The sequence below is a fragment of the Schistocerca piceifrons genome, chromosome 8 (genome assembly GCF_021461385.2).
Source record: "Schistocerca piceifrons isolate TAMUIC-IGC-003096 chromosome 8, iqSchPice1.1, whole genome shotgun sequence".
Lineage (NCBI taxonomy): Eukaryota > Metazoa > Arthropoda > Insecta > Orthoptera > Acrididae > Schistocerca > Schistocerca piceifrons.
In genome coordinates, this window is record NC_060145.1 from 65284778 (window position 1) to 65298474 (window position 13697).

At 42.2% G+C, this 13697-nt stretch overlaps 1 protein-coding gene across 2 annotated transcripts in view; it reads right to left on the minus strand.

Moving 5' to 3' along the window:
- The window catches only part of LOC124711569 (peroxisomal biogenesis factor 19), a 59976-nt gene that overhangs the window by 15511 nt on the left and 30768 nt on the right, over positions 1–13697 (minus strand). For both annotated transcript variants that reach the window (XM_047241712.1, XM_047241711.1), the window contains exon 5: positions 12575–12730. In XM_047241712.1, the coding sequence (XP_047097668.1) occupies positions 12575–12730 (156 nt within the window). The remainder of the gene's footprint in view (positions 1–12574; positions 12731–13697) is intronic.

Genomic DNA, 13697 nt, shown 5'->3' on the forward strand with positions numbered 1-13697 from the left:
TATCAGTACACGGACATGGCCACATGGAGTGGTTAATCTTGGAAGAGTTCCTGAAACATTAAACTCTGGCCACCACAATATAAAATTTATGACAGAACTTGGAAAATGTGGACCAACTACCTTCCCTCGATGTGTTAGTTAAGACAATAATAGACAGATCTCTGGATCATGGTGTGTATAGAAAATGTACACACAATGTTCCATATCTCAAGCCATCACCATCCATTACAAAGAAATTTGGGGCTGAAGAGAATGATTCATGGCTCAAGCACTCTCAGAAAAGGAGAGCCTCAACGAAAAATTACATCTACGAACAGTGTTCCAAAAGAATGAGTACTCAGATCGTCACTGCAGTCAATTTCAAGAATACCTGGGAAAATGCTTGATATGGGGACAGAGGAAGGGAAGCCAAGACTCACTCCTTTATCTATCTTATGCTGGCCCAATATCCAGGAAGATCGCTAGATGCCTACAGAAACATGATACACAGTGTATTTTGTTCCCTTCAATTAAGATAAAAAGTATTCCTTGTAATGTTAAAAGACGATGTAGATCTCCGAAAGCTGGATATAGATACATGTATGTGGCACATCTTATGTGGACAGACTGCCATAACAGTCGAAGAGAGATGCCAGGTACATCAGCGACACAAGTGACTAAAACAACCAAGCAAATCAGCTGTTGCTTAATACTGCCTCAAATATAATCACGAAATGAAATATGATGAGACCAGCCTCATGGTGCAAACACCAAGTTTTGGGGCAGCATAATCCAGGAGTCAATTGAAATAAAGATGCCAGGGAAACTAATATGCAGGGACAGAGGTTTCCATTTAAACAAGGCTTGGCCCTTGCACTCACTTTATTATGATAATGCTGGTAGTCACATCCACAGGAGATGGGAAATGCTGAGAGTATTTGTGTTCCACAGAATATCAAGGTGATCTCTGAAAAGCAAAGGAGCATCAACGAGCACAGTGGGCGTAGTGAACAGGACTCTGCTAAAATAGCAGCATCAGACCAATGACAGCTCTCAGTGTAGTTGGAGCCTATGCAAGAACAGCAAAACTCACAGAGCCTGGAGATGGTGTTTTCATCAGTTGTCAAAATATTGAGCATAAAAGGAAACAAGTTGGCAAAACACCTGGAAGCACTTAATGTAATTTGATTTTATGCTGGGTCACATTTTTGTGAGAGACTGAGGTGTTTGAATTGTTCGAGGAAAGTGTAACAAAATGTTCTTCAAGGCAGTCCCTATAATATAACACACCTCCCTGGCTGTAGCATAGCTCTTCCTGTTTAGTTTTGTGGTTTAGATATAATTTTTATTGTATCTATTTTTTTGGACACTCACTAAAGCAGTTTCACCTCTGCTGTCATCACATTTTTGCTTGTCTCAAAATAAACAAACATATCAGATTTGTTTTCTTTGCTACCCATGAAACAGAGCGGATGCAAAGAAGAGCAAGCTCTCAGCTATGTGCCATAACTATGAATAGATTGGTTAGTTTAAAATCCGATAGTGCAGACTACATCATTTGATGAAATAAGTTACTCCTTTTATATTTTACCAAGGAAGACAAAGAGAGAATATTGACAAACAAAAGCCATAAGATTTCTTTGGCCGGCATCAGCAGCATTAGTAGCAGAAAAATAAATATAAGATACTTCTCCTCTCCCCTACCCCCACCACTGCCACTTGAGGCAAAGCAAGGTGGAATGGTCACACCTGATGCATGTCTACTCCTTAAATAAACAGTTTTTTTTTTGTTTTCTATATGTATGTAACTCATATAATGCAATTACACAAACCTGCTAAATTTTTATTCATGCAATATTTCATTAAACATTATTATTCACAGTACAGTTTTCAAACTACTGATGATGATGATGTATTTAGTTGATATGGAAACATTTTATTTAAAGGGATATTTACAATTTTAGGGTCTCGTAAAACTACACTCACTGCAAAATTTGACACTGCTAGTAACTGTTTGTTTCAAGACTGACAGTGCTTATTTGAAAGCCCTCATTCTTCTCTTTCAAACAAATGTTATACTTTTTCTGAAAACTCAATATTTCAAAAGTTATTAGTACATAATCAAAATTATTATATTCCAGAATGCTCCAGTCTTAAAAATGCAATCTGATCAAAATTCTGCTGTTACAATTTTGTAGCGATGAATTTTCCTGATTACAAACCCATATGACTTTTCTAAAATAACACATTAGTTTATGAACTATCCAAATTATAAAATTTAAGCTTCCGTCACATTCTTCGTAGGCTTTGGGAATCCCAGCTCTAGTATCCCTGCAACATCACAATGGAGGCAGATGGACTGGTGTGGGTAGTGCAGCGGACTAGTGTGGACAACTGCCATGGGGGGTGCATGCAACTCTTTGAATGGACAGATCCATTGACTGAACTGTTTGCCTGCAGGTGATGGTAAACAGGGCACGGCAGCTCCAATACCGAATTCAACCACTGTAGATCTGACCTCGCCTCACACCTTGTGCTCTGTGCTCTTCCCATTATGCTCAGTTGTCAGCTGCTCGCACCCATGTTTTGTTCATACCTGTACATGTCTCTATGCTGTTTCAGACTTTCTGCTTCCCTATAGACTGAGTCGCACAGTGAATTTTGATTTCCCCCTGAAGGTTTCTGCTCCCCAGCTTCTGATTGAGCCACCGTTGGCCCGTACAGCTTCTAGTGGTGTCCTTATTCCTTTGCAGATACTAAAATGGTGATGAAGGACAGTCTTACATGTGTGATAGTTCATTTTTATTCTTTACTTTTCAGAGTATTTCTGCAATGCTGGCAGGAATAGTTACACCTACAGTAGCAGCAGCAGCATGGTCAGATGCACGCACTGCTAAACCAGAATGTGGAATTGCTTCACACCCAAGCTACGCAAGTGGTGGGTGAGGTGCCCTCTGCACACTTTTCTTCCTAGCCCCTGCCACCGCCAGTTTTGATGAGTCTATGGAGAGGTTGAAAATTACCTGCGCCAGTTCTTGCTGCACTGCTGGGCAGGGCACATCGTTGATTGATGTAGTTGATACAGCTGCCTTGTTATTGTATAGCAGTGCAGGTTTATGTGAATTTGTGCAGAATTTAAAGTCCTCCATGGAGCCTGAGAAATTCTCCTCTGATGAACTTTGTCGGTTGCTTAGGCAGTATTTCAGACATCAGACCCATTTGGTGGTGTCACAGTTGCAGTTTAACCAGACCACATGCACCCCAAGCAATCATGTGCCATGGATCATCAATTTGTAGAATCTCTCATGAGAACAGAAATGTTCCTTCTCGTCCATCATCTTGTAGCTTCTGTAGCATCTGGTGAAATCTTTTCTTGACTGTGGCCATGAACTCATCTCTAGATTGCATGAGGTATTGCACCGTAGACTTCCTCTGAAATGTTTGTAGGTGGACCTGGGTAATTTGTAGGCCCTGATAAACATACAGTATAAAGTTAAATAATAAAGGTCACCAGCTTTTCTTTGATCCGTGACTTAGGGTTAAGTTAATCACTTCCTCTATACTCCTACTCAATACCTGTAGCTACCTGATTTCTTTCGAGAGAAATCAGGTTTCTACAGGTATTGAGTACAGGTAAAGAGGAAGTGATTCCCAGAATTCAACCACTGGACTAGACAACAAACACCGCCATCAGTCACTATACCATGACCAACTGATTTCTACAATTTCTGATGTAGACATCAAAGGATTCACGCCCAAATGCATAAGAACACACAAAAGAACAAGCTTCATAACTTATATTGGAGCAAAACTTAATTTATTATTTTCTAAAAATCCTCACCAAGTCCACTTTGTCCATTAGACAACACCAACTAGCCAGTTGCTACAAGCTCCATTAGGCGGCCTCTTCTTAAACAGTCCGTGTATGCTCTCTTCTTAAACAGTCCATGTACGCTCACTAAGCAGCAACACTCACCTTGAAAACATGCAATAAACCAAAATGTTTCTTATGCCCGTGCAAGGGGATGCTATTTTTAACACTTTCTGAACTTTCCACACCTAAAGAACAACATTAGTGACTCCTGACTACAAACTTCCGCAATACGCCTCCACATCACCTCCGCCCCAGAGTGCCAGACTCGGCTCATGCACCCTACCACGACCACCAACTGACTCCACCATTTTGTTAGCTGCTCACAGCTACACAACATTTTTTCACACACAGACTTTTCAGCCAATCAGCCTCGAGAGCTGAAAGTAGGGGCTGCTATTGGTCATTTCCTGCCCAGTGCTCATAGTACTACTGCAAAGTGCTGCTGCTTGCTGACAATTTCAGTAATTTGTTCCGAAAGGATACTAGGAAATGCCAGCCATCCTGTGGGAAACGCTCACCTCTGTAAACCTTCCGGTTGGGTGAGGTCACATCCATTAGCCAGATTAAGCAAAGACTGCCCGCCACCGGTATCCAAACCTGGATTTTCCATTTACCGCAAGTGGTTTGCATAAGTAAATTGTCTATCTGTGCTTGCTCCCTGAACTGACTCAAGCTTCCATATGTTCCCAGGAAATCTGGGTTCAAGTCCCAGTTTCACACAAATTTTCATGTGTCACTATTGGTTAGTAGATCTATGAGGTGTGTGAGAAAAGTAATGGAACTGCAAACATTGTAAGTAATTTGGAAACACTCTGTTGTTCAACCTGAATAGACCAGCGTGTTCATCCCTTCCAGAAGCTGAGTCCAAGTTTCAGCCCCATACAGCGACCACATGTCGTCTGACAGTGCCATCAGGGAAGATGTGTTTTAGTTGTGTGTTATGAAAATGGAACAATGGAATTTAGAGCAAGGTTATGACCCAAAGTTTGGTGTTAATTGGGGAGAATCTACGAGTGTGATCTTTGAAAAGTTAAAATGGGCCTATGGGGAAAATTTCTTATCAAGAGTTTTTCGCTGGCACAAATCATTTTTAGAGGGCCGAAAACACAGTGAAGATGAAACTCGCTTCAAAAACTGATGAAAATGTTGAATGTGGGCACGCTCTTGTAAGATCGAACTGACATTTAACAATAAGGATGGCGGATGATCTACACTCCTGGAAATTGAAATAAGAACACCGTGAATTCATTGTCTCAGGAAGGGGAAACTTTATTGACACATTCCTGGGGTCAGATACATCACATGATCACACTGACAGAACCACAGGCACATAGACACAGGCAACAGAGCATGCACAATGTCGGCACTAGTACAGTGTATATCCACCTTTCGCAGCAATGCAGGCTGCTATTCTCCCATGGAGACGATCGTAGAGATGCTGGATGTAGTCCTGTGGAACGGCTTGCCATGCCATTTCCACCTGGCGCCTCAGTTGGACCAGCGTTCGTGCTGGACGTGCAGACCGCGTGAGACGACACTTCATCCAGTCCCAAACATGCTAAATGGGCGACAGATCCGGAGATCTTGCTGGCCAGGGTAGTTGACTTACACCTTCTAGAGCACGTTGGGTGGCACGGGATACATGCGGACGTGCATTGTCCTGTTGGAACAGCAAGTTCCCTTGCCGGTCTAGGAATGGTAGAACGATGGGTTCGATGACGGTTTGGATGTACCGTGCACTATTCAGTGTCCCCTCGACGATCACCAGTGGTGTACGGCCAGTGTAGGAGATCGCTCCCCACACCATGATGCCGGGTGTTGGCCCTGTGTGCCTCGGTCGTATGCAGTCCTGATTGTGGCGCTCACCTGCACGGCGCCAAACACGCATACGACCATCATTGGCACCAAGGCAGAAGTGACTCTCATCGCTGAAGACGACACGTCTCCATTCGTCCCTCCATTCACGCCTGTCGCGACACCACTGGAGGCGGGCTGCACGATGTTGGGGCGTGAGCGGAAGATGGCCTAACGGTGTGCGGGACCGTAGCCCAGCTTCATGGAGACGGTTGCGAATGGTCCTCGCCGATACCCCAGGAGCAACAGTGTCCCTAATTTGCTGGGAAGTGGCGGTGCGGTCCCCTACGGCACTGCTTAGGATCCTACGGTCTTGGCGTGCATCCGTGCGTCGCTGCGGTCCGGTCCCAGGTCGACGGGCACGTGCGCCTTCCGCCGACCACTGGCGACAACATCGATGTACTGTGGAGACCTCACGCCCCACGTGTTGAGCAATTCGGCAGTACGTCCACCCGGCCTCCCGCATGCCCACTATACGCCCTCGCTCAAAGTCTGTCAACTGCACATACGGTTCACGTCCACGCTGTCGCGGCATGCTACCAGTGTTAAAGACTGCGATGGAGCTCCGTATGCCGCGGCAAACTGGCTGACACTGACGGCGGCGGTGCACAAATGCTGCGCAGCTAGCGCCATTCGACGGCCAACACCGCGGTTCCTGGTGTGTCCGCTGTGCCGTGCGTGTGATCATTGCTTGTACAGCCCTCTCGCAGTGTCCGGAGCAAGTATGGTGGGTCTGACACACCGGTGTCAATGTGTTCTTTTTTCCATTTCCAGGAGTGTATTAAACTTAACCACTTTCACCGTACATCAAATTTTGACCAAAGGTTTACACATGCGAAAGGTTTGTGGCAAAATAGTACTGAAAAACCTCACAACTGAGCAGAAGGACAATCAAAGAAACATGTGCACTGATAATCTTGAGAGTATTGCCAATGACTGTGGATGGTTGTCAGTTGTGTGATCACAAGTCATGAATCCTGGATTTACGAGTGCAATCCTGATGCAAAGTGAGGAACGGAACAGTGAGACATCTCAACTGAAAAAAGCTCGAATGAGCAAATTAAAGATCAAAACAGTGCTGATTTGCTATTTTGACAGTAGGGATATCGTGCACATGGAATTTGTTCCTCCAGGACAAACTGTCAACTATGTGTTTTACAAAGATGCCCTTAAAAGGCTAAGGAAAAGAGTGAATCAAGTGAGACTGAACATCACAGACAAGTGGATGCTGCATCATGACAACACCTCATGTCACATGGCCGTTTCCATCACGAAATTTCTGACCTCAAAAGGCATTCCTGTTGCTCCACAGCCCTCTATTCACCTGATCTGAGTCCTTGTGACTTTTTTTCTTTTCCTGAAATTGAAAAACATCTTAAAAGGACGTCATTTTGGAACTTCGGAGAATATTCAGAGTAATTTAATTGACATATTAGAGGCCCTATCAGTTGGCGCCTTTCAGTGCTATGCCCAAGGGTATTACTTTGAAAAAATAAAATTGTTAGTAGATAAAAAATCATTCATACTACTTTTCTCACACACCTCAAGTCCCTAATACAGCTGAAGTCATGAGATTCACAGTCATCGGATTAATTTTGAAATATTTTGTACAGCTGTGTATAATCAACAGTGTCTGTTCTTTTAGATATGTATGTAAGCCACGATGTCAGGCTGTGCTGTACAGTAAACAGTGTATACTTTGAGTGGACAATTCTTCATCTCAGTGAGTCATAAGAAGATGGAACATCAACTTACATTGTTAATGGTCAATTCCCTGTTGCAAAATATTTTTGGATTAGAAGCTTTTGCTGTTTTGGACTTGAAGATAATTGGTGAAGTCCATTCAATGTCTCAGCCAGTACTTTTTCAAGGTTCTGACTCCTTAGTGCAGTCATAAAACCACTTGAAGAAAGGTGAGCAGAATATTTTGAGGCCCAAGTTTTTCTTAAGCTGTCAGTGGTGTGTAAATTTTGTGGCCCTACTCCATTCCTTTCTCCATGTGTAACGAGGTAAAGGCCAAGTTGCAAAGCTAGCAGGATCAGGGTGTCTTATCTCTTATTTGTTGAGTCAGTGGGGCACTGCTTTGGTGGCGATTCAGAAGCTCAGCAGCACCGTGTGCCTTTAGGCGATTTTAAACAGATAGTCAATGCATAATGTGTCACAGAAATGTATCAAACTCCAAGGCCGGAGGAGTTGTTGGTGAAGTTTTACAGGGACCAGTATTTTTCATGCATTTGACTTTTGTGCTGCATACCTGCAGTTGCTGTTGGACACAGCTTCTCCAACTTTCTTGGTACCCAACACCACCTTTGGGCTTTAACAGTTTAATCACTTTCCTTTTGTAATCTCGTCTGTGCTGAGAATTTATCAACAATATCTGGAACAGCTGATGCCAGACATTCCCCATTATTGATGCAACAGACAATTGTCTAATGAGCTCTACAAGAAAGGAGCATTTACAAAACCTACAGAGGGTTTTCCAATGCCTTCCAGAGAATGGCTTTCATTGCAATCTCAAAAAGTTCAGTGTTTCTCTCTCCAATGTTGCATTTTTTTGGGACATGCTTAGCAAAGATGGCCCCTCCCTGGGGATGACCACATCTAAGCCATTGTCAACTTGCAGCACTCAAGAACCTAAAGGAGCTCCAGTCTTCTTTGGGCAAGATTTCCATCTTATGCTAAGTTCAATCCCCAGGCCGAACACATCTCCCATTCACTCAACCAGCTTCACCAACAGGGTGTAAAGTTTGTCTGGTCTGTGGACTGTCAATGGGCTTTTCCGTCCCTCAAGAAGTGTATGTACTCTGCTCCCTGTTTGACTTCTTTTCCACTGGGCAAATCTTTACCCCTGGCCTGTGACAATTCAGGATGGCATTGGTGCAGTTCTGTCCCATCAGAACCTGTATCACTTATGCATAAAAGAAGTCAAAATTGTCAGTCAGTTGTGGCTCAACATTTAATATACAAACATTTATTTGTCATGAAGATGTGTAGTTACTGTGTTGATTATTTCGAGTTGTAAATTTTGGTTAGGTTACCCATAGCATGCAGCTTTACTGTATGATTAAATGATGATGGTGTCCTCTTGGGTAAAATATTCCGGAGGTAAAATAGTCCCCCATTCAGAACTCCGGGCGGGGACTACTCAAGGGGACGTCACTATCAGGAGAAAGAAAACTGGCGTTCTATGGATCGGAGCGTGGAATGTCAGATCCCTTAATCGGGCAGGTAGGTTAGAAAATTTAAAAAGGGAAATGGATAGGTTAAAGTTAGATATAGTGGGAATTAGTGAAGTTCGGTGGCAGGAGGAACAAGACTTTTGGTCAGGTGATTACAGGGTTATAAATACAAAATCAAATAGGGGTAATGCAGGAGTAGGTTTAATAATGAATAAAAAAATAGGAGTGCGGGTTAGCTACTACAAACAGCATAGTGAACGCATTATTGTGGCCAAGATAGACACAAACCCATGCCTACTACAGTAGTACAAGTTTATATGCCAACTAGCTCTGCAGATGATGAAGAAATTGAAGAAATGTATGACGAGATAAAAGAAATTATTCAGGTAGTGAAGGGAGACGAAAATTTAATAGTCATGGGTGACTGGAATTCGTCAGTAGGAAAATGGAGAGAAGGAAACATAGTAGGTGAATATGGATTGGGGGGAAGAAATGAAAGAGGAAGCCGCCTTGTAGAATTTTGCACAGAGCATAACTTAATCATAGCTAATACTTGGTTCAAGAATCATAAAAGAAGGTTGTATACCTGGAAGAATCCTGGAGATACTAAAAGGTATCAGATAGATTATATAATGGTAAGACAGAGATTTAGGAACCAGGTTTTAAGTTGTAAGACATTTCCAGGGGCAGATGTGGATTCTGACCACAATCTATTGGTTATGAACTGCAGATTGAAACTGAAGAAACTGCAAAAAGGTGGGAATTTAAGGAGATGGGACCTGGATAAACTGAAAGAACCAGAGGTTGTAGAGAGTTTCAGGGAGAGCATAAGGGAACAATTGACAGGAATGGGGGAAAGAAATACAGTAGAAGAAGAATGGATAGCTCTGAGGGATGAAGTAGTGAAGGCAGCAGACGATCAAGTAGGTAAAAAGGCGAGGGCTAATAGAAATCCTTGGGTAACAGAAGAAATATTGAATTTAGTTGATGAAAGGAGATAATATAAAAATGCAGTGAATGAAGCAGGCAAAAAGGAATACAAATGTCTCAAAAATGAGATCGACAGGAAGTGCAAAATGGCTAAGCAAGGATGGCTAGAGGACAAATGTAAGGATGTAGAGGCTTATCTCACTAGGGGTAAGATAGATACTGCCTACAGGAAAATTAAAGAGACCTTTGGAGAGAAGAGAACCACTTGTATGAACATCAAGAGCTCAGATAACAACCCAGTTCTAAGCAAAGAAGGGAAGGCAGAAAGGTGGAAGGAGTATATAGAGGGTTTATACAAGGGCGATGTACTTGAGGACATTATGGAAATGGAAGAGGATGTAGACGAAGACGAAATGGGAGATAAGATACTGCGTGAAGAGTTTGACAGAGCACTGAAAGACCTGAGTCGAAACAAGGCCCTGGGAGTAGACAACATTCCATTAGAACTACTGATGGCCTTGGGAGAGCCTATCATGACAAAACTCTACCATCTGGTGAGCAAGATGTATGAGACAGGCGAAATACCCTCAGACTTCAAGAAGAATATAATAATTCCAATCCCAAAGAAAGCAGGTGTTGACAGATGTGAAAATTACCGAACTATCAGTTTAATAAGTCACAGCTGCAAAATACTAACGCGAATTCTTTACAGACGAATGGAAAAACTGGTAGAAGCCGACCTCGGGGAAGATCAGTTTGGATTCCGTAGAAATGTTAGAACACGTGAGGCAATACTAACCTTACGACTTATCTTAGAAGAAAGATTAAGAAAAGGCAAACCTACGTTTCTAGCATTTGTAGACTTAGAGAAAGCTTTTGACAATGTTAACTGGAATACTCTCTTTCAAATTCTGAAGGTGGCAGGGGTAAAATACAGGGAGCGAAAGGCTATTTACAATTTGTACAGAAACCAGATGGCAGTTATAAGAGTCGAGGGGTATGAAAGGGAAGCAGTGGTTGGGAAAGGAGTGAGACAGGGTTGTAGCCTCTCCCTGATGTTATTCAATCTGTATATTGAACAAGCAGTAAAGGAAACAAAAGAAAAATTCGGAGTAGGTATTAAAATTCATGGAGAAGAAGTAAAAACTTTGAGGTTTGCCGATGACATTGTAATTATGTCAGAGACAGCAAAGGACGTGGAAGAGCAGTTGAACGGATGGACAGTGTCTTGAAAGAAGGATATAAGATGAACATCAACTAAAGCAAAACGAGGATAATGGAATGTAGTCAAATTAAATCGGGTGATGCTGAGGGAATTAGATTAGGAAATGAGTCACTTAAAGTAGTAAAGGAGTTTTGCTATCTGGGGAGCAAAATAACTGATGATCGTCGAAGTAGAGAGGATATAAAATGTAGACTGGCAAAGGCAAGGAAAGCGTTTCTGAAGAAGAGAAATTTGTTAACTTCGAGTATAGATTTAAGTGTCAGGAAGTCGTTTCTGAAAGTATTTGTATGGAGTGTAGCCATGTATGGAAGTGAAACATGGACGATAACTAGTTTGGACAAGAAGAGAATAGCTTTCGAAATGTGGTGCTACAGAAGAATGCTGAAGATAAGGTGGGTAGATCACGTAACTAATGAGGAGGTATTGAATAGGATTGGGGAGAAGAGAAGTTTGTGGCACAACTTGACTAGAAGAAGGGATCAGTTGGTAGGACATGTTTTGAGGCATCAAGGGATCACAAATTTAGCATTGGAGGGCAGCGTGGAGGGTAAAAATTGTAGAGGGAGACCAAGAGACGAATACACTAAGCAGATTCAGAAGGATGTAGGCTGCAGTTAGGTACTGGGGAGATGAAGAAGATTGCACAGGATAGAGTAGTATGGAGAGCTGCATCAAACCAGTCTCAGGACTGAAGACCACAACAACAACAACCCATAGCATATGTACTTTGCAACCTGTGTTACAAAATCAACCTTAACATGTTACAATATTAATATATTACACGAATGTTGATCATTATATGCTTAATATCAATAAATTTGAGGTGTACGACAAAGTAAATTCAACCATATGTGTACTTTTATTAAATAATTGTTATGTCACATAATCATAGGAGAAACAATGGCTAAGATTATCTTCCATGAGACTCAACAGGCACCCAAAACAGGTTGATGGCACATAACTCTGTATAAAAAAATTTGCAATGACCCAAATTATTTCCCCCATTTTCCCTTCATTGACTGGACTATGAGGATGGTGTAATATGTGAATAATTAATTGGAAACTAGAATAACCGTATTGAAACTGAATGTGTAATCCACACACTACTGCAAAATCCTGCATGAAATACCAACAATGGATGCGTAAAGATGATCAGATATCACACAATACAGGAAAGGAGATGACGAGGGGGAGGGGGAGGGGGAGGGGGAGGGGGAGGGGGAGGGGGAGGGAGGGAGGGAGGGAGGGAGGGAGCGAGGGAGGGAGGAAGGAAGGAAGGAAGGAGAGGGCACAAGAACTTGAGCATAGTAGTTCAGTTTATGCAACTGCATTCTTCTTCCAAGCACAAATAGGCACACACTACATTGTCCTGACACTACAGAATGACATGAAGATACGAACTCTACAAATCTTATTCTAACACTGTGACATCTTTTACACAAGTTGGCTGGTACGGTCACAGCTAATAGGATCAAATGAATAGTTACACAGTGTCAAACAGTAACATCCAAAACTACTGAACATTACATTTACCTTGTCGACAATGTCCTTCATTGTAGGGTATAATATTTCTTTTGACAGAAGGGACTGCATCATTGTTTGCATGAATTTAAGGAAGTCATTGTCTCCACCTTCTCCCAGGCCAAGTCCACCCAACAGATTCGCCATCTGCTCGTCGGAGAATTCATTCTGGAATCACAACATAAAGGAAGAAGTTTGCACATGTCAGATAACAAAGTTTAAATTATGATGCTGTATTTACCTTCAGAAAGCAAAATGTTTAGTCCTGCCAACAGACACACATAAAAGTGACAAGATTGTCCTAGCTTTCAGAACTGAGTTCCTTCCTTTGAGAGAGGGGTAAGGAAGAAAGATTGGCTTAAATGTCTCATCGACATTGAGTCCATTAGAGATTGTGCAAAAGTTCACCATGTTCCATGAATGGAGAAAGAAGCCAGCCATGCCCTTTCAGAGGAAACATCCTGGCATTTGCTTGGAGCGATTTGAGGGAAATCTTGGAAATCCTGAACCTGGATGGCAGGACACAAATTTGAACTGTTGTCCTCCCAAATGTGAGTCCAGTGTGCTAACCACTGCATCACTTTGCTCAGTGGGAGGAGAGGGGAATTGTTTGGCAAAGTTTGAGAAGGGAGGGCAGGTCACTCAGACTATAAGTGAGTCCCCATCACCCTGGGTACTGAGTGACCTGCTCTTCAGTTTTAACCTCACCCAACCTATCTGTCACTCCTTTATGAGGAAGGAACTCAACAGTTTTGAAAGCTAGGACAATGCTGTCACTTTTACTTTTCGCTGTATCTATTGGCAGTACTAAACATTCTGCATCCTGATGGTAAGCATTCGCAAACAATTATTTCTCATAATTTTAGTGTTCTGGATTAAATTTTGATTTGCTATAATAATAAGTTAAATATTTGTTGATATTATCCATACTTATAAGAAATTTCAACAACAATAATGAGATTATCTTTAATACGCTGCTGTATGTAAAATCTCAAAATGCTACCATTGGCTGCAGCCCTGAAATAATAGTGGGACTGATGTTTGCTTCCTTCATCATTTACAGTACAATCTCAGATTACAATAGGAACAATGAAATGATCAGGTGAAATTCTAATGGCCTGAGAATGAAAAACAA